The 22294-nt window shown below is 42.2% G+C and overlaps 1 protein-coding gene across 3 annotated transcripts in view; it reads right to left on the bottom strand.

Annotated features, from left to right (window-relative positions):
- Window positions 1–20374, bottom strand: part of jcada (junctional cadherin 5 associated a) — a 32207-nt gene extending 11833 nt beyond the window's left edge. Inside the window, exons 1-3 of one of the 3 annotated variants that reach the window (XM_046062611.1) lie at window positions 10085–10188; window positions 9774–9983; window positions 1253–1783 (exon numbers count right to left, since the gene is read on the bottom strand). In XM_046062611.1, the coding sequence (XP_045918567.1) occupies window positions 1253–1626 (374 nt within the window). In that variant the 5' untranslated portion in view covers window positions 1627–1783; window positions 9774–9983; window positions 10085–10188. Of the gene's footprint in view, window positions 1–1252; window positions 1784–9773; window positions 9984–10084; window positions 10189–20276 lie in introns of those variants that run through there. The other 2 variants (XM_046062629.1, XM_046062621.1) reach the window with 2 other exon arrangements.
- Window positions 20375–22294: the final 1920 nt, after the last annotated feature.

The raw sequence follows: 22294 nt of genomic DNA, 5'->3' as shown, positions 1-22294 counted from the left end.
GGGCATTTCATGTAAGATGAGTTACCATCATTAGTCTAATTGGGTCTAAGTAGCACTGCCTAATGGGAGAGCCAAGATAGGCCTGCTCCTTATCTAAACTAAAGCTGCCAGGCAAAACGGATTTGGATGAGAAGAAAAATAGAAGGATGAACAAACAACAGACTGAAATCACAGAACATATGTCTTAGCAATTCCCATTCCCAATAGAATGCTGGCAGAGCAGCGACATGAAAATGCGGATTACTCGTCTCAAAGAATAAACCGAAAAGTGAAAAATACACTAACACAACCACAGACATTATTCAAGGTCATTTGACTATTTTTGTCACTGGCAGGTGGCAAAATGGCATTAGTGAAAAAGTGGGCAAAAGAAAATGTGAGGAAAAGGGGGGAAAAAATCTGACAAGTCTGCCTAAATGTGTGGACATGGGAACAGCTGTATTGACTTTGTCTCAGTTACAGCACACCAACCCCCGGAACTGGTGCAAATAGGCAAACTAAACAGTCTTGTTTTCAGGAAAAAACAGATTGGCTGCAGCCTGGCGATATCTCTGGAAATATCATACGTTCCAACAGTCCCTACCCAAGAGGGTTTCAATTGCATAACTCCAGACTAAGCTAAATATAGCCTATCCTCCATATACATATTTAAATAAACCCTACATGAATCTGTATCATTGATGGGGTATGCATTATATAAGTAGATATAATGCTTGTGAAACAGAAGAAGCTTGTTAGGCATATTGGTTATATTTGGGGTAGAATGGGGGAAAGGGTATCTTGACAAACCTGGCACCCTGTGTGTGTAAGACAGGGCATTCCCAAATGGGGCATATAGGTTTGCCCAAAACCTGTTTTGATTACAACTCCAAAGTCCCATGTGGCAGATTAAGAATCCAGCACACATTATCCCTCCTCCCATGCCCAAGACTTTATTGGGAAGAGGAGGAGAGAGGGGAATAGAGATGAAATGAGATGTTACACACAAGTGGAATGACAGAAGCAAGAGAGAGATGGTGGGAGGGATTGAGCTGCAGTGTTTCATTTGAGATGCGATCCAAAATCTCCATGCAAAACTCCTTGATGAGTTATTTAATTTCATTAATATGCTCCATCAAAGCACCATAATAATGAATAACTGTGTCATTTTTCAGTAAAGGATGAGGACCATAATCAGGATAGGGCATGCAAAAGGGTCAGTCAGACAGGAGTACATCACTGGTCTCAAGGCACAGCACACGCTACATCTTACCCGCTGTCTGAGGTCAGTGACTCTCCCAAGGAGTGGGTGTCAGTTTGACTCCGGCTCTCGCCCTCCCGTCTGGACTGGCTCCTCTCCTTGTGTTCGTTGTTGTTGTTGTTGGGACAACCGCCGCTGTATGCTTGGGGCAGCCTGGTTCCGCCACCTTTCCCATAGGGCATCCCGGGCCCTCTTTCATAGCCATTCACTGTCCTGGGACCAGGCCTGTTCTCCAACATTTCATGGTGTTTGCTGTAGGACGGCGGTGAGGACGAGGAAGCCTGACAGGACGAAGACACGGGAACTGTGGTAGGGGTGGAGGAGGAGGTGGTATGCTTGGGCAGCTTGTATCCATGAGAAATGAGGAGGTCCTCCACGCTGTACATGGTCGCATTTGTTTATGCTGGTGTGTTTTCTTTTTCCCTTTCTCTTCCCTTTTTTTTTTTGAGAGAGAGGAAGGTAGGTCGGTTGTCAAGGCGTCTCTGCTTCTTCCCTACGTGCAGCGGCAGTATCACCGGCACAGCTGCGCAGCTGAGGCCATCACTGGGGAAAAAAAGAAAGAGGGGGATGACATGAAGAGACAAGAAGAAAGACAGAGAAAAGAATGTGACGGTAAAACCATTATCCCCGCTACCCGTGTCCAGTTTTTGTCAAGGGTCCTAACCCATGTGGACAGTTGAGAGGACGAAACAAAAAAAGACCCCCAAACCCAAATTCTGAGCTGCCACAACAAAACCGAGATCACCCGCCTACCCAGCAGCCTGTCCCTCCCTCCTCTCTTCTCCAGTCCTCCTAGCAACAACCCTCTTTAAATCTCACTCGGAGATCACCAGCACTAAAGTGGTCCATTTCCAGAACTGAGAGGACTGTAGGTAAACAGCAAACCCTCAATAGCGTGATGATCAGCAGCGTGAGTTTCAGAAGGCTGGTGGTGCTGCAGTGAAATGTCACTGTTTACAGTGGGCTCCCTGTTGACTACCATACAGTGGCTGTCAGGTAGCTGTTAGCAGCCAACCACTGCTCACGTTCTGCATCAATGAGGCAACTGGGGGACTGTACTCCTCTCTGCTCACCTCCATATCCTCTTCGACATCTTCTCTTCATCTCAAAGGTATTTTTTGTGGTTAGTCTAAAAGGAAGATTTTTTTCAGCTATATGCCCTAAAAATGGCTGGCTTGGAGAATGTTTTGTCTATTCCAAAACTACTACCTTCCTTTCTGAATCGTTGTATCAAGTAATTTGTTTAGGCAAAAATGCCAAAAACTCTGTGGTTCCTAATCCTCAAATGTGAATTCTGGTGGTTTTCTTTGTCGTCTATGTTCATCACTTGAATATATTTTAGAGTTTTGACTACACAATTACTCAGTTAATTGAGAAAACAACAATTGACAAACTAATTAGGGCAGCACAGTGGATAGCACTGTGACCTCACAGTAAGAAGCTCCCGGGTTGAAACCCCGGTCACCACCATCAAAAAACATGTTAAGTTCTTCAGCCAGTGCCACGAACAAGACACACCAATTGGTCCCCGGGCTCTGCACAGCGGCTGCCCACTGCTCCCTTCAGGGATAGGTTAAATGCAGAGAATGAATTTAGCTGCATGTATGTGACAAATAAAGTATCAATACTGAAAATAATAGTTAGTTGCAGCCATAAGTAAACACTGAGTATATCCAAATAATCAACAATGATTATAAAGGTAAAATAGCATTATGGCCCAAAACATGACTATAGGTATTAGTATCAAAGACTAATGAGGAACTGAATTGATGATACCCAGGGTGCATCTGCTCATGATGTAATGCCCTTGATGAAGTCATGCTTTCTGCCTTGTCAACAGGACAGATGCTGCTGCAGCCCACTCATTCAATACTCTCCACTGGAACAGACTGCCAACAACCTGGCTGTCCCTAATAAGAAATGGCATTCAGGGACAGCAGCATGAGACTCGTTGCCAGAATCAAATGCTGTTCAGACAGTTTAAAAGCCAATCACACTATCATTGTTTAATGGCACAGCCAAATTGCGTGTTTTCTGTTCTATAAAACAGACACAGCCTCACCGAAATGTATTCAGCTGCAAGCAGATTAGCATTTGTTTTGCTTCTTAGCATTTGTTTAGCCATGATAGTCCCATAGAGCTCCTAAAATCCATCTATGAAAGGAGTCCTGACTCAGAGGGCAGCATCACTACTCCATTCTAGTCCCTCCTGCTCCCTCCCCCCTCCTCCTTATGCCTGAACCTTAGGATAGCCTAATAGGTGATTAACAGGATCCAAGACCGTGAAATGCTGCTCTCTTTGTATGTGTGGTTCCCTAATACGATTATCTTTTTCATTTAAAACCTTAAACCTGTTAGTTTTGGAGGATTGACTCTTGGCGCTTAGCCAGTTAATACTTTTGTTGAGTTGAACTCTCTCCATTTACGTTTTGAGTAATCTCCTCAAGGAGAGGCTAGTTCTGAGTTTGGTAGGAAGGCTCATGTGAACAATTTAAATTCAGATTAGCATTGGCTGTTTCATGATCTGTAGTTGATCTTGTGCTGGGCAACAGGCCAGTGACGATGTTCAATAAGTCACACAGTGTCCTCGAAATACAGTAAATGCCAGCAAAATGGAATCCAAGATGGTCATATTTGTGGCAATTTGTCACTACATATTATTCAACCACACTAATTTGATGTACAAGATTTTTTTAACAGTATGCTTCTATACTTTAAATTAAGAAGCAACACCACGTCTCCCTACAACATTTGAGAAGCCCATATCAGACTTCAAGATCAAAGTCAGATCAGTATCACCACCTTTTCTTCCTGAAGATGAAGCCTATCCCTCCAACCAGACAAAGCCTTAATTAAGTGAGCTTTAGGTAACTATGTTCACTAATATAATAATTCATTTTTGTTATGATATATGCACATGAACCTGTTTTAAGTGCTCATCCATATGCTGTCTAATCTAGCTAAACCCTTAATCCGAGGCAATTGCTCTTGGTGTCATCACTAAATGAGGATTATCTCCATCATCAGTAAAAGTGAGGATTTCCTCCTGTAAAGTGACCGGCTCTCATTCAGTCCCCTACCTCTACCCCACCCCCAGTCCTTCCTTTCCATGACAAGCTCCGTTTAAATACTGCTAATGCTGTTACGCAATGGAATTACCCATTTATATCAAATAAAACCTCGGATTCAAGCAACGGTATGCAACAATGGTTGGCTTTCATTCCCCTAAACACAACAACATTGTGTTTCGCTACAATGCCTTCTTGTGTGAAAAAGACTGGCATTGTAGGCTCTTGAATTTGGCAACTGGGAAAAAAGTGCAGATCTGCTGCATTTTAATGACACGGCTCACTCAAAGAGAGAAATATAGTTATATAGTTTATGGATAACATATGTTGCAAAGTAAGCTAAAAATAAATAGAACCACATGAGGGCTGGCATTTCCCTGCAGACGACCCTCACACCAGCCTCCACAGTTTCTCTAATCAGCCACTGTACACTACTACTGTAACCTCACTTACTCTACATTTACTATGCAGTGAAAGATGCAAGTTCGCCGCTTTTGAGGTCATGTGAACTTTTGTTAAGGTCACGGTTTGTTTATAAAAAAACAGATACAAGCATTTTTTAGCTGCGTTAGGGCGGCCTGTGCCCTTACTGGTGGTTACACCAGCAGCAAGCTGCAGGGGCCTGACGGCTTGCAGGTTGGCAGTTTGGTGTCAGATCCTTATTCATGGGCCAAGTGAGATGAGAGCATACTGGGGAGGTGGGGAGGAAGGCGAGCAGAGGGACAGCCTGGGTGGCATACAATGTAAGACAGAGACCTAGATTAGGCCTCGGGGAGTACAGAAATGCAGAGTTAGAGGGTGTTCGTAAACAGTCCAGATTGCAGGCATAGGTTACAGACTATGTGGATAGTAAGAAGTCATGAAAGTCTATGAAAATATACTGTAATAACCATAAGATTATCTTCTTCTTGAAACACTCGTCTGTGCTCTGCTCTTATTATTTCTGCACTGTGGTCAAAACAAATTGAGTAACAGTGATTAATGTTGTCCTGAAGAAGACACAGATGTGTTAAAATAGCACAGTCCTCCTTAAAGTGAAGAACTACAGACAAAAACAAATCTGGATTTAACAGGCTCCAGCAGAAAAACACCACAACAAAAGAAATCTCATACACCAGAGCCTGGAACCAAAATACGATTAGCCTGCTTCCTAAAATATTCCACAAGAGCCGCACCTCTCCAACACATTGTTCGTAGTCTCCTTGGATCTATAACAACTGACCCGAGTGGGTGTGTACTTGGCTTGTCTCTGGCCTGCATCTGCTAGGACTGTGCACGCACAGGGGTTTCTCCGGGATGACAGCCCATCACATTCAACAAACAGCAACGGTCCGCAGATTGTTTATCTATGTGACATCACTGTGTCCAGTGGAGGGGCCGTCGCTCTTCCTGAGGAAGTGCGTCGTTGTGGGGAAGGAGAAGACCCGACGGTGTCGCAAATGTTTCCAATCAGGCTCTCTGCAGGCTCCTGTTTGGCTTGGGGAAAGAAGTTGGAGGCCTGTTTTTGGCTGGGCCTGGAGGAATAAACAGCCGCAGGCCATATTTTACCCTGCGCTGACCTCTAGGAAGCACATTGTTCTCCACTTCAGGTAGACTGTAACTCAGCAATATAAAGCGTGGGCATATCTGGGGGAGCTACCTGCCCTCTGTGCACTCGCCATCCGTCAAATAAATCCCACCGGGCTCAGGACCCATGCAACTATGGTTTAGGGTAAATATGACCTATTGCAACAATGAAAAATTAAGGTTGGTAAACTATCAAATTAATCTGTTTTAATGATGGGTAACAACAAAAAGATCATCACGTTGCAACCCATGCCCTTTCTCCAGCATCCACGCCCTCCTGGTGGAGAGAGTAGCAACAGGGAGGGCCCGTGCATTGTGAGCCAATTAGCTCATGCGGAAAGGTTTATCCAAAAAACACCCACTTTCGTTATTTTGTTGAGCATATCCCATGGCAACAGTTGTTTTGCTTTTGTGAATGGCAGCTCACAGACAATAGCATGTGGGCTGCTAAGATATTCCCGCTGCATTGCCTCAGTCCAAAACTTATTACAGTCAGACACCACTGGCAGCGAAATCAAAGACAGGATGGAATGGAGGGTGTGTGTGTGCCTGTGTCTGTGTGTGTATGGTGGAAGGGGGTTGTTTCTTCTCCACTATATTCCAACACATCACAGTCTGAGCAGTATGGTCTGGTTCTGATTCATTTCAGAACCAGACCATACTGTAAAAAGTAGTCAAGCCAAATATTTGTCTAACATTTGTCTAATGCACTATCAGTGTTTCACTGAAAATGTGGCTTAAGTACAAGAATACTACAGCTAATAGCTCACTAACGCACAAGACAAAAATGTGCAGCAACCAGTATGACACACATCAATGGGCTCATTTTTCATTGGATAGCAGGCTTAGCTCAGTTCAGCTGAAATCTAGCGATTTGACGTAATGAGATTTCTTTCAGTTGAATACACCCAACACTCATACAGTATGTGGAGTTAGATTCAGTGCTATGCATTTGCTCCAAAACGCCACAGCTCATGTCAACATTTGAAAATGATCATTTCATATGAGAAAAAAAAACATGAAGGAGAAGTTATTAGGCACATTAATCCACCAAGGCAATGTTCTGCAACACAGCAGGCTTCACCTGCACTGAACTATTCCCAACCCATGCTGCTTCTGAGCATGCCAAACTGGCTTCATGGTAATTAGTGTCTGTCAAGGTCCGGGGCTTGCTAGAGATGACAGTGGCATAGTTTATCAGACAGAAACACAGTGATCAAAGGGTAAGCACGCTCTGGCTTTCTGCAAATCAGATGGACTCTGCATGCCTTCTGCACAGTGTTGTAGAAAAGAACGTACAATCTCACTACACCTCATCAGGAAAGCTTAAACACATCAAGAATGACGTGGCGACATCAGAATTATGTTGATGACTGCAGATCACAGGTGGGATCAAAAGGCTCTCACACACAATTTAACTAAGGTGTTGTTGTTGCGGATGGCCTGATGAACGTGGAAACCCTCTACGTAAACACATGAAAATGAATGGTCAGGGTTATCTCAAAGGCTTAATCACTGCACTGGCATAAAAGTAACACACAGAAATCAAAAAGCAGGCAGCTCAACCATTTGCCAAACACATGAACATCCACCGGCTTGCATCCAGCTAGGACATAACAATATATAAGCTGAATTTGCATTCCATTCCAGGCCTCAGATTCAATGCCCTGCGTTCTCGCTCTGAGAGGCACACTGGCAGATGTCAGTAGCTTTCACACATTTCTGGCTGGCTTCATCCACCAGCCTCCTTCCTCCTCCTGCCTGCGTCACCGCTGCTCTGACATCACATGTGACATCAGGCAGGACCTCCGAAGGGGATCCCTGTAGCCGGGCAAACATCAGATGACTTTCAAAGGATTCGGCTATCTACCCAATGGCAGAAAAACTAATTTTCTTGATGCACTTGACCTAGAAATAAAGCTGAAGACAGACGGAGTGAAGAAGAGAGTCTGTCAAACCTGCTAAAACAACTAATGCACACATACGATTACTGGAAAGGGAAAGTCTAGCCTTGAGATAACCACACTGCCTGCAACACCAGGAAGTTATCCCAGCCCACACTTATCGCTGGCTGATTGGACCACTCCAGAAAGTTGAACTGGTATGACTCATTTCATGGCCGTGGAGGGCCCCTCCACTTTAGCTGACCAACCTTTTCCCCTGCTGCTGGAAGGAATTAATGAGCTGCTTCCCTTCTTAATACACTCCCCATCTTCCCATCCACACCCCCTCTCAGGGCATCTAGCAGGGCCTTGTGTTCACACACCATCCCGGTCTCAAGGATGTGTGAAAGACCTACTACATAACACATATGCGCCCACGCACACTTATTTTTTTTACCCTTTCCTGTGAAAATGCACATTAGCTTAGTCTGGACTATGTTTTCCATTAGTTAGCCTTTTTTTTTTTTACCAATCAGCTGCTGTTATCTATACATCCTGCACACTGTCTAAAAAATGCTACTTAATGAACTTTGCTAACAGCTTTTGATGTAAGCTCACTGAGCTATGAAATATATTGGCAAGAGGGAACAGATCTTTTCTGGGCAATGTTAATAGTACATCCATAAAGAACACTACCTAAAATAATCAGACCTGAGGCCATGACAGGCCGGCCCAAATATGAGTGAGTTAATCAAATCTGATGAGATAAAATGGGATGATGGTGCTCCATTTGTTCACTGCAGCAACACTCCAATAACTAAGTGATCAGGTGAAATCTTGGCTCCTGGCCTCTAGAGGTCCCTACGTGACAGTCACAATGTATTACCTTCTAAAATTAAAGGTATTAAGCAACTGCAAACATTGTGACATAGCTTGAGGTGTGATTAAAGATCAGAGCATAGACGAGTGTTTCATCCATCTGATCTTGTAGGCTGGGAAAACCTTTTAACTTTCCCGGTCAATATTAAAAGGAAAATCTGAAGCAAATGTCATTATTTAACAGTTTCAGGAAACTGACGGCAGGATAGCTGGCAGTATAGTCATGCAAGCTTATAGTGCGTGCAGGAGGCTGCGGGGAGGGAGGGGGCATCTTCATGCAAACAGCAGGTGTGACAAAGTGACAACATGCCAACATCAAAGCTACCTAAACTTGGCATGCCATTTGCTAAGGCTATTTTCAGCTCATTTCCATCGCCATTTGGTCGTCCTAAGCATCCGACCAGAACCGAGAGCTACATTAAAGGACCCGAGTGTTGTCATCATGTCGTTATGAAATGATTGACAGGCTTGGCATGACGGGAGCTCCGCTGGTTCCCGTTGCAGGTTGCTGCCGTAGCTTACTAGCCTAGCCCCGATGCGTCCCGCACTAAGACGCAGGGAGAAACCAAGCCAAATTCTGTTCCAACATCTGTGTGTTTCTTTACAGTGAGCAAGAGATGCATAGGCTACTTGTTTCAACAAGACTGAAGACCTTACACAGATAAGTGGTTAAATGGTTAAATTCGATGGATGAATGCCTGCAGGCTGCATTTCAGTGATAGCTTTGTTTTGTAACTCCAACTGATTAATAGTGCCTATCATAGCACAATGTGGAAATAATACCGCTGTGGAAATGTAAGGGAAAGCAATTCTACAAGTTAAAATTGTATTAGCTGTTTGGAGTAACACAGAATGCCTACCGAATACAAGCCACGGCCGCAGTGAGTAAGTCCATAATTAGTGTTTCTCTCGATATAAGTCTGCTGGTAAGCTAGAACATATAAAACTGCGTTTTAGTTTGGCCTCTATTCCTCATCACAGAGAACGACATACACAACGGGGCTAACGCTAGCCTGGCTAGCTCCATCAGCAATCTTTAACCTTCAGCTGGAAGGAGCGCGTCCGCAGATAGTGGCAATCGCCACCGCACACGCTGCAAGTTAAAAAATAAAGACCGCCATCCTGTCGCTCCTTCACCTTCTAATGTCGCGTCCTTAAAGTGGCACAGTGTTGTCCTAAATCCTCTAATCCCAGCAGAGGAGGCAGTGACAGCCGGACAGAAGAGCGCCGAGGTAGCTGGCTTGGCTGCAAGTTGAGGGACCGCTGGAAATGTTGAACGCAGAGCAGATGCGACTCTCCACCTCTGTCTGCTCCTCACAGCAGCTGCTCGCCTCCTCGGCAGACCGCCTGTGTCGCGAAATTTGAAAGAGAGAAAAAAGGAAACAGCCCCCCATAAACGAACGCCCGAATTAAAGGCGGTATGTCGCTCGACCCGGGGCCACTCTTACCTGTGAAATGCGTTGTTGCCTTTCCGCCTAGTCCCCAGCGCTCATCCGCGCCGCTGCTCTGGACGGACTGAGCTGGGATCTGCTGAAGGAACAGCCCCTCTAGCCTACACCACAGTACAGCACTGAGGAAACATGCCTCTTCTCCAGCGGGGAGGCAGCTGGATGCTGCTCAGTGATAAGGTCACTTCACACTCAGGCTACTTGCTAATAAAAATGTAGGTCTGACCATCATCTCCCCACATCCAGGTTGTTTGTGACAATGTGCTGATTTTCCTTGTAATAGCCTACATCACAATAAACTGGATATCTTTGGGGTTTGACTGCTGGTTGGACAAATCAACATTTGTTGACACCACTTGGGCTCTAGCAACTTGTGTTTTTTATTTCACATTTATTTAAAATTCTTATATCTCAAATTCTTATTTACAACCATGGCCTGGCAAGAAGAGGACATGCTGAAGGGGGGGGTACACGGGAATAAAGGGTATACAAATAACAGGGACAAACGGATTAATGAGACTGATGAAATGATACAAGAAACATAGCAAACACAAGCAGTGCATTTTCACTGTCTTCTGATGTGTCTTAGACCAAATTAATCTATTAATTGAAAAAATAATCAGTAGATTCACTGACCATGAAAATAATTGCTAACTGCAGCCCTAAACAATCAAAGTGAAAATGAACCATGTATCACAAATAATTATGTGTGTTTTTATAACATTAGGCCTACTATAAAAAGTTATTTACAGCAGTTGATCAAACTTTGTTCCACTTTTTGTTTTGGTTCTCCTGTAAGATTTGCCAAAACCTACTTTAAGCTCCAGGCCTTCAGAGCTGAAAGTTGTACACCCCTTCCACCTCTTAAAAAGAACAGAGGACCCTAAAACCTCCATAATATTGACACAGATGTTGCATATAACTGAATTCCCCTGAAACTAAGGCAGGCTGATATGCTTCTGTCGGCCCAGGCTTGTGTATTCCCACAGTGGAAATGATTTCAGTGGACTGCCTAGTAGGTGACCATAGAAATTCATCCCCTTATTCATTTGTAATGGCATCTTTGTCTATTCATGTTGCCTGATCACAGCTAGTAATGAGTCTCCTTGGCAATTAGCTGTAACAGTAATAATCATGTTTATATGAAGTCAGCTTAACTTTGAATTACCTACTTGATGATTATCTCCTTTCCTGTAAAGCTAGCCATTGTTCCATTTGTTGACTTTACATATGCCGTGGTCACTAGTATATGGGAAAAAACCCTCCATAATGACTTAATAACAAAAAGGTGATGTTTTAGTTCTCATCGGAGCTTGAACGCAGTTTGTCCAATAGAATGAAACATTTAGATAGCAGAGGGTGTGACTTTGGACTGCATGACATGATAAGGCAAGGAGAAACTGAAATTGAATGAAGAAACTGAGAAAAGTGAGGAACCTGACAAGAACAATTGGGATGAGATGGGATATGAGATACTGTAACTGCTGTGTTACAGTAGTTTGAAAAAGGCATATCATTTAATTTGGCCCGTGACTTACTGGCATCTGCTCAGTATCACTGAAGGTCATCACTTCTGCTGCAATCTAGTCGTGCCTGTTTTCAATTGTGCGTTGCATATGCAGCTTATGTGCAACACACTGAAATGTGGTGCAGAGACGCTGATGTCACCGCTCCGTTTGCCAGTTGTGGTTTTGAGTTTGAACGTTTGTGAGCTTGGTGAGTATCGCTGCCCGATGTGGGCTGCCGCAGTTGCCACTCCCCAATTCCCCCGAACTCTGGTCTAACATCTTGACTCTGGAGGTGTGGGGGTTTTATGTGGATATCTCTCTGCTCCTCTAGTCAGTGAGCAATAACAACCTGGAAGAAAACTTGAATTCATGAATCTTAAGAGTGACAGTAAATACAGGGCAGAAGAGCTGGATTTAGAGTAGCTGATCCTGGACAATGTTTTATACATTTTGTATGCATGAAACTAAACTGAAATAGCAGGGACATCTTGATTGAGACCTGCATTTGAATTGTTTCAAAGCTTGAACATGCTCCTCTTACTCTGTTGTATTTGCTTTATATCACCTCCTTTGTAATTGGGACAGATTTAAAGGAATAGTTTGAAATTTGGGAAAATATACTTATTTGCTTTCTTCTGTCTGACAGCCAGGAGACGGGTACTGTAGCTTAGCATAAAGACTGGACAAGGGGAAAAAGTTAACCTGGTTCAGTCCGAAGATAAAAAATTCAGCCTAACAGCACCTGGCCAAGAAATAGTCCAGCAAACAGCCTACTGTAAAACCGCCACGTGTCGTTTTTACACGTTTTTTTGTATAGATTAAACAAACAAGCTACAACGTGATAAAAAGTGAGCTTTAGAGGTGCTGGAAAGCAGGTTTTGAGGCAGGCTAGCTACTTCCCCATTTCCATTCTTTTTGATAAACTGTATGCTAACCACCCACTAGCTGTAGTTTCATATTTAATGAATAGATAGTGGTCACCTCATCTAACTCATTGCAAGTGTATTTCCAAAAATGTTGAGCTACTATTTTAGTAGGTAAATGATTAACATAATTGATTTATTGTCTGAAAACAGGGACATAGCGAGGATGTTCATGATACTGAGAGCATTTGCCAGCTGTTAAAAAGTTATGTAAAATATTGAGTTCATTTAGATTTTGTCTGTATTCAATTTATTAGCGCCTACATGTAATTTTCTCTATTTTTTATTTCCCTACCCAATGGTAGGAAACCTTTAAACATAACACATAAGAAATACTGGAGGGATTCTTTAAAAACAGAATATTAGAACGTTGTTATTCCAGGTTGTTAAAATTCACAAATTACAGAAAAACTGAAAAAGAAAACAGAGGACTGAAAAGACATCCTTTTAATTATGTCCAATCAGTGTTGTATAAATATATGTTATATTGTATAAATTACCTCTACTGAGGTGAGGCTCACATCAAAGGTGGCTGTGGAAAGTGGCTTGCTACAGTAGCTTTAAATAGTCCAGCAGGTAATGGGCTTTGGAAGGCTGTAATTGTAGCAATCCTAAAGTAGCACGTGTGGCCACCTTTTAAAGCTTGGCATGGGCCAGACAGATTACCAACACGGGGGCTACGGTGCCACCTGGCAAACGTGATCCTTTCTGTGATCGGTCTAATTTACGGTCACTGGTCATCCAGGAGCCGGCTCACAGGCTCAGTATTTGTTTTGAGTTAACTTCTGACAAATATCTGATGATGTTTTGACCTTTCTTGACAACAAAAAAAAAGAAAACTTGCCAGGTCATTTGGAAGCTGCACTGGATGTGAAACCATTTCTACATGGATTTTATTTAATATAATTGTGATGGCTCACTCTCAAAGAAAGTGATTTTATGCTGCTTCTGGTCTATCTAGCTGATTTCAAAAGTTGGATGCTCTTTCATACAGAAAGAATGTGCTAAACTTGGCTCAGTTATAATAACTGCGCATTTGTGGGCCTTGTGGACCAAAATTGTCCATTTCCCATCAGAATCCATCTGTAGACCTATAATTAGGATTATTTTAGGAACGCTAGAGTATCCAGTGGTCACTGCATCCTCTGAATCTATCTCACAGAGCCACAGGAGCTGTTCTGAACCCAAACAATTGCACCACAGTGTAACATAAACACAAAACTGATTCTCTGTTACATTCCTCTATCTGTCACCACCGCCTCAATTGAAAATGTGAATCAACAGCAGGAAACCATTGTCAACATTTGGGGGTATTGTTGGGCAGTGATTCTGAACATATGCTCCTTGTTTACTGCTCAGTGACACTGTTGTCTGTCTGTTACAAAATGTCTGAGTACGAAACTCTATTGAAAACAAAATGTGTTATTCAGCCATGACATGCTACGAGATGATTACTTCAAATACACTCAGAGAAGGAGTGAGGTCACTACATCATGTCCCAACATTGGTTATCTAATCTACTCAGTTTCTTCCTCCGGAAAGCTTTTATTTCTCTAGGATGTGATCCAAGCAACTGGTCAGCTACTAGCTGAAAGAGTGAAATTTGGAGAAAAAGCACTGCTATTCAGGCTTTTTGAAACGCATTCAGTCTCATACTAACACACACAGAAGCACTGAATCTACTCCAATCTAATTTTTAGACCTCTTCCCCATGTAACACAGCCATGAGCAAACCAGCTCTACACAACAACAAAGCAAATCTCTAAACAGCTGGTTTTTGACGGAGTAAAGTGGCTACCATAACTCAGGACAGATGTGGAGAGGGCCTGACTGTATGAGCTCTGAGCCTCCCTGGCAGTATCGCACCACCCACAGGCATCTGCTCAGGAGATCTGAGGGGCCGACCGGGGATTCTTTGTGCATTTTGGTCCGGCTGTGGATTGTGGTTATTTTTATAAGGTAAGAGATCTGTGGGGAAGAGGGCACGCGGGCCACTCTCAACACATGAGGATCATGTACAGCCCCCTCACCTCTGAACCACTGGTGTGAACAGCTGCCTTGTGTTGATGCAGAGATTCACTTTGATCCACCTTGATCCGGATTCATGAAGACAACTGTATCCCTATTGTGTTGGGGAGTTGCTTTTGGAAATTACATGATGTTCACCTGTTTTTTATTATCTACCTGTTTAAATGAAATATTCTCCCACCAGGGCCGACCATGGGACAAGAAATTAGCTCTGAGCCCCTACAGAGCACCCCATGTTCCCCAACTTAGTTTGGTTATAGGCTAATTAAATGTGATTTCTTTGTAAATATGCACCATGTAAGCAAATTATTATTATTAAAATATGAAAGATCATTTAGTTTGAAATAATAATAATTCAGAGGTCACACACCTCTGGAGCAACTACAGTTTAAGTGTCTTGCTCAGGGACACATTGGTGGACGTGTCACAGTGGGATTCGAACCCTGGTCTTTAACACCAAAGGTATGTGTCTTATCCACTGCTCCATCACCACCTCAACCCTTCCCATTTTAGTTTATACTAAAAGGGAAATCAAATTTTCACACAATGAACCTGAGTCCCGAGGGAAGTTGCCAGATTTTATCAGCTGATATTAAGCCTTGTCAGCAAAAGATACTCTTACAACTACGTAAATTTGTCATGAACCATGCATTGCAGCAGTTATTTTGGGATTAAAAGTTTCACTTTTGTGTCATCTCACTTTCCCCAAAACTGGCTATTTCTACTAAGTAGTGACTTCCTACAGTTCCCTGAAAGCCTTACAAAAATCCTCTTAAACAGTAAGCAGTGATTCACAACCAGGGGTGTGTGTAAACCAGGGGGTACTTCTGATACGATGGGTGTGGCCACATCAGTCCTTAAATATAGTGCACTATATTTACTTTCAGAGATTTAAACGTTATGCACTATATAGCGCCCTCAAAGGTTCCCACAATTAAATGAAATAAAATAGTGTCCATGCTACTTTCTTCTAAAAATCCTACAATGCAATGTGTTGCGTTTTATGGACGCAAAAATGACCATTTTACAACTTAACACTGTCAGTCATGATGCAAAGGGTCTGAATTTATTGCTCACTATAGAATAAATTCTAGTTTGTATTATATTAGTATGGAATGAGGGAATAAGCAAATGATTTTTGTACACAATAAATAAACCCAGAAGCAAGAGAACAGATTGTTGTGATGCTGACCTATAGAATACAGGGACATTGTAGAATTGAAAAAAAAACTTGTCCGTGCTTTCTGGAAGACAAATTATGTAATGGAGACACTGATTCTAAACAACCTCAAGCATTTCTTTGGCGTTTCTGTAATGCAATTTCTTGTCATTTCTCGTCCGATGTACAAGGTGATACTGTAATAAGCTAATAACAGCTTATTGCTTTGGATTACAGCCAATGGATCAGCTCTAATTGTGACAACAACCAATAAACTACCACTGAAAATAGGCTGACAGCAGCGGACACGCCTCAAACAAACACCATAACACCTCGTGCTGCAACTGAGAATCTGTGTGAAAACTAGTTAGCATGTGTGCAGAGAAGTTGAAGTAGATATCTAAAAGTGATGGATAAAGAGGTGAAATAGTATAGTTGTATAATTGAAAATGTCATCAGACCCAGTCCAAAAGAGACCAACCATAAACTTCAACAACTGCATATTGATTAGTATGCCCCATATGAAGAAACATCTGTAACAATATTCAGTTTAAAATCAATTCAGTAGTCACTGAAGGGGTAACATGAGCTCATCTGTCGTGTGGTACGTTGGACGTGAAAAGATTGGGAACCATAGTCTAAGGACCAAGTATGAACATTTTCCATTCACAGTGAGAAAGAGTGATAAGTATTTTCTGGCTGAAAAAAGGTCATGTAACCCGGGACTGGAATGGAAAAAAGCATGGCTTGGGGAAAAAAAGACAACACTGTACTGAGGAAGCAGTTTGCATCAATACAATGTAGTTAATTGCTTGTTTCAGTGGATCTTAGATATTTAGCCAGGGACTGCAAAATAGTGAGCCATATGGCTGCACACTTCATCAGCCTCTCCTCTTTCCTTTTACTAAGATTTCATTTAATCTGGTTTAAGCTGCTTGTTTAAAAGTGGTGCAATAATTGGTGGGAGTGGAACCAATGAAGTAATGACACACCCATTCTCTCCTCGCGCTAATTGGTTAATGAAATTAATCCACCCCTCATTCTGCTGTTGCCAGCCTGAGATCTCCTTAAGGAGCTTGCAAGGTCACTGGACCCCTCCTCTCTTTTTCATTTTACTGTTAAGCCATTTGAGCCTCGGGCTGATCAAAAATGTGGTGTTTTTTTCTCAAAAGCACAACAGGACATACACATCCGATCAAACTTGTAACCCACACAGAACTGCTAAAACAGAGGGCACTAACCTGCTGCTCTCTTTGTGACATGACACATAGTTTGAACACAAAAGTATGCCACTCATTATCTGAATTAGATAAGATATAGATGCTTTGTGAAGCCAGGACACGAGGTGCTCATGGGTGAGATATCTGACCTATGTGTGGTATATGAGTCACACAGATAAGTGCTTTCATGCAGACATTGTGGCTAATTTGATATGTCCACATCAGGGCTGCTCATGCCACAGACAACATCAGTACACTTCGCAGAGAGAAAGTCGGTGTGACTGATGGCTGTCGTCTTCTGTGCTTTTACAGATGAAGTACTGGGGGGGGGATAATTGCAGAGTCATGGTGATCCAATTCGCATTAGCTGTCTGCTGCCAAGGTACTGAATCCCACTGCACAAAACATTCCGTCATAAATTATGTTTCATTCATTTCACCACACATATCATTTGGATGACAGATCTACTCAGGAGTTTGTGCACTCAGATGGATCACTCTTTTGGAAAAAGCTAGCCAGACTTTGTAGACAACTCAGTGAATCACTCGGTGTGTATTTTGCCATCCCAGTGTGTTGTTTGCTCTTCTCCTTGCTTCTCTAAGTATCACTGGGCTGTTATATGGCAAAACACACAATCCCAGTAACACAAACACAAACACACACACACACACACACACACACACACACACACAGCAATACAGGCTGTCCCCGATTTCTCAAGGGATCTGACTAGTGTGCAGCAGACACACAGACAGCCCAGTGAGCCAGACATGGAAAAGAGAGGAAAGGCGGATGGAAGAGTGCCAGAGGGAAAATACAGGCTTATCGTGTAGACAGCCCTGTGTTTCCAATGTGCAAAAAGTTTTTATAAGTTTGCAGTAATGTGTAATTACACCACAGCAAGCCTAATTACCAGTCTGACAATGCAGAGAAAGTGCATTGTTTCAGGAATAAGTGGTGGATGACATAAAGGTGACTGCAGTTTTTAAAGGGTGTGTTCACGCAAAAAAATTAACTTTTAACTCTTGACACATGTAGCAATGCGGAACTTTTGTTTTTTTATTTTACATTTTTGTGTTTTTAAATCAACAGCAACGTGTCTCTCCAGAAAATGCATCACTCTGAATAATCCACAGGACACGCAACAGCTTTCACTGGAACCATTATCTACCAAATAAATAATTTCTATGAAAATGGTTGTGGGTTTAAGAGTAGCAGAGACTTGACAGAGACACGTTGCTGTAAAAAAATTTATTTAGACAGCCGAAGTCCTGATATCACTCAGGCTAGCCCCGTTCCACTAGGAATCTCTATCGAGGACGGTTTCTTTCATCTGTCATTCTGAAAACATTAAACATGTTCTTGGGGTTTGCTATCCATATTCTAATATAGATGATTAATTAATTTAATTAAAATTATTTTAGCAAAGTTAAAGAACTGTTAGTTTGTTAGTTGTGTAGTTGTGTTAGCATTAGCTCCAATTAGGTTTTATTAGCGTAGCGCACGGACTATATCATCACAGTGTTGGTTTCTTAATGATATCCACGTACACACTTTTGTAATGTTTTTCCAACTTTTTAAGCGTCATCTTTTGCATCTAAAAATATCTACACTGTCTGGACCTCTCTGTCCTGCTGTTGTGAAGGCATGTCTGGACTTTAGCCTCCTCATCACTCCACGCAGGTCTGATGTTTTCGTCCACACTATTTTTCATCTCCTCAATGGAGCAGAAGCTTCAGTGGACGTTTAAGTCACATGCTCTGTATATGTCGTGATTTATTCACTGTGTCTGTTTCCATTGCACTTTGTTGTATTAGCCAACTATAAAAAATGTGATATATTTCACATTTTGATATATTGTTTTTATAAAAATATCAATTATAGCCTCCAGTAAAAACTGACATTTCTTGAAAAACTTTACTGGTTTTTATTTTTTATTATTATCATCCTTATGTAGACCTAAAGAGTGAACTGCACAACATGGTGAGCAACTATGCAGTTGTATTGAGCGGTATTGAGCAAGGTTATGTTCGAGGGCTGGATTTTTAGTCAAGTTTGACTTATTTCTAATTAGTTTTTTCGTTTTTTGCTTCCAGAGCTCTGAAGTTCCCATTTCACTTGCTTCACTTGGCTGTCTGATGTGGAAGCAGACATCTCAGAGAGATAAACTTGGACAAAACAAAACTATTTGCAAGACTAGGTACGATCAGAAGTAAGCAAAAAAAAAAAGGTTTTTTGTTATTTCACTTAACCAACCCCTTTACAGCTGATAATCTGTGTGCTGTGAGAATAATGTAAGTCCTGCCCTGACCTGTACCAGCCACCCATCTCTACCCATAAACGCCCCAATTCACCCTCCTCCTTTTACTAAGTCTATACACCCCAGCAGGAAGGTGATGATGAGCATGCTGGGGCCACTGACTGAGATAAGTCACAGCTGGAGCCACAAACAGAGTCTCTGCTTAGTTTTCACTGGAGTCACTAAGGCGCTGGAGAGAGGACAAAAAAAAAACATTTGAGTCAGCTGTAAAACTTATTCACTCTCTGAGAAAAGCTCTCCATCTAGTCTACTACAGTGGGCCTCTCTTATTCATTGTTCAGCGGGTAAGCAGAGCAGTGGTTCAGTTAACAAGAGGCACAGAGGGAACATTGAAACTGACCAAAACCACAGGATTGCAGAGTGTCTGTAAAGTCTTTCCTATCAAAACTAAAATGGAATTCCAAAATAGCTGAGGGTGATGATAACATGTTTATTGAAGTAAAACCTGCAACCCTTTTTGTGCCGGTTGCTTTTTACACATGGTATATATGCAAAAGTTCTCCACTATCACTCACCCACACACTATAGCATGTACACAAACACACAAAAATGACATCCATCTTTTACCTGAAGAGCCATTAGCAGTATGATTCGCCCTGAAGGGGCCAAAAGGCATGAGAGATGGATGAGAGACAAAAGTTGATGGAGAGTAAACACAAACACAGCGAACATAGACTTGGTTGCAATTCCTCAGCAGGTTCCCTCCCTCTTTTGATATGTTGCTCAGGGATAAGGAACTCTCCTCCTCCACCCCAAGGACTCACAGCGGCCACTGTTTTTCACGGAACCCTTCCAGTGAGTAATTATAGTGTCAGCCTATCTGTACCCATTCCTACACCCATGTACTCCCTGGCTTTTACCTTTAACAAAGAATTGTATTCTTACTAGATGCAGGAAAACAACACATATTTCTTACTTACTTCTTACTTTATTTTAATGGATGATTTCTGTAGGAGTGGGGTGGGAGCCGATGGCTTCAAAAGCACTTCAGAAAAATGTTACATAAGTCCCATTGCACTTAAAATTGTGCTTACCTGTGTGTCCTGCTCCAAGGGATATTATTTGAAGTTCTTGGCAAATGTTGCCCGATCTGATGCAGAAATTTAAGAGAACCAAAAAGAGAAAAATAGAATTAAAGACAAAGAAAAAAGCAGAAAGACACAGGAAGGTACAGCACGGGGAAGGAGTAAGTGGGAGAGGTGTGTCCCAAGTGTATCAAAACAAAGCTGCCCAGCTTGTTCAAGCTCAGTTGAACATTAAATCACTCTGGGGCGAGGGAAATATGACAGTGTTATTTTTGCCAAGCTCGAATGCAAGCTCTCTTCTGTAAAGACTAAGCATAGAAGTTGAGCCGTTTGTTTTTCAGCATGTTGATCCTGAGTAGAATCTAACCTCCCCGTGCTGTTCCACGCAACGCCGGAGGTCTGCGGCGAGGAGTTGCTCAAGGATGAAGTTAAAGGCTCAATCCACAACTCTCAAGGGCCCATCCCTGCCTCATTATGTTTGCTCCTGCGCTGCATGCTGTAGTCGGGGGCTGGGGAGGGTGTCATCTGTGTCAGATTTATAATTCATGCATCTGGTTGACTGCTCCTCTCCACTAGTTTGTGTATGTGTAAACAACGTGATGGGGGACACCAGGAAACTCGGGGACTAATTCTGGAGGCTCCATTGTGTTGCGAGCCCCACCCCGATTAGCTCTGCTTCCAATCAACATGTGTAGACCTCCTACGATGCAGCTGCATTCACATATAGCGCTCAACACATTACACTAACTTCCAGCAACTCATTTATTAATATTATCAGCAATTGCCCAGTTCACTTTGAGTCCATCGGCGCAGACTGGAGGCAGCACGCACGGTCAAACACAGCGCATCACCACTGAATCATATATCCAGATGAAGCTGTAGTGAATTACTGCTGCCCAGATTGCTCCAACATCAAGCTGAACTCAATTTTCAGTTTTTTAAAGGTGTATATACAGTATAATATACACACAAATTAATTGGCTGGCACAAAATTTGTATTACAATATGCCTATTCAGCTCTACAGTAATGTAGAGGCACTTGAGCTGCCTACCATCCTCTTTCTAATCACCCGATAAAACGGAACCTGTAATGCCAGAGATCATTAATTAAATTAATGCAATAACTAGCACATATGTCCAAGTTAACATACTTCACATGACCGCTATTAATATCAATGGATCTTTAAAATATTAAGGGAATATGGTGCTTTCATTAGTATGCAAATGTATGCATCTAGGTGCCCCATTATCTAATCAGTTTGTCTGCTTTACAGGGGGAATATGTAGAGCAAATGATGTGTTCTTGTGCTCTTGATATTTTGTACACTGTTCACATATTTTTTATTCTCTCTCTATTCCTTTGTTCAAGTTTGTAAATATCTGGTTGCATTAAGATGCAGCCACTCCCCATTCATTGCAGAGTTCAGTCTGATTGAACTTTGACACACAACATCATACTGGCTCACTGATGTTGAACAAGTTTGAATTAACGGGTGGGACTCACCCCTCTGCCTGACAAATGAATCTTTACAACTTTTTAAGTATATTTGTTCTGTCTAAAAAACAAACCAAGCTTGGAAAAGAGGGACGCAGCAGTAAGGCTGCGTTCTGTAATTTAAATGGAGTCAGTCTGTCAACGCAACTGGGGTGCAAACACAGGCAGCTCTGGCAAAACAACACATGCAAAAATGTTTAAACTTGCTCTATTTTTGCTGCAATGCAATGTCATGACAAGACACTTGTTATGACATTGCATTGCTAATCGCTAATCGAATACATGCAAGCAAGCATTGCTTAGAGATTACTTTGTAACGCGAATAATCCATGCCCCTTCGTCGCTCCTATTCTGAAACAAAAAACTGAAAATGAAAAACAGGGCTTTTTAATAAAAATAGTTAAAAATGGCTCGAAATTTTAAAAAGTTTATTTTTCTTAATAAATAATCCCTTATCTAGGGTTAATATTAAACCTAACCTTTCAGTTATAGTAGGTATGTGTCCAGTCTGGACACAGAATGGCAACAGTGA

This window comes from Micropterus dolomieu, linkage group LG01, assembly GCF_021292245.1.
Source record: "Micropterus dolomieu isolate WLL.071019.BEF.003 ecotype Adirondacks linkage group LG01, ASM2129224v1, whole genome shotgun sequence".
In the NCBI taxonomy this organism is placed as follows: domain Eukaryota; kingdom Metazoa; phylum Chordata; class Actinopteri; order Centrarchiformes; family Centrarchidae; genus Micropterus; species Micropterus dolomieu.
The sequence above is the reverse complement of the archived record's forward strand: the minus strand, read 5'-3'. Positions and strand labels throughout refer to the sequence as shown.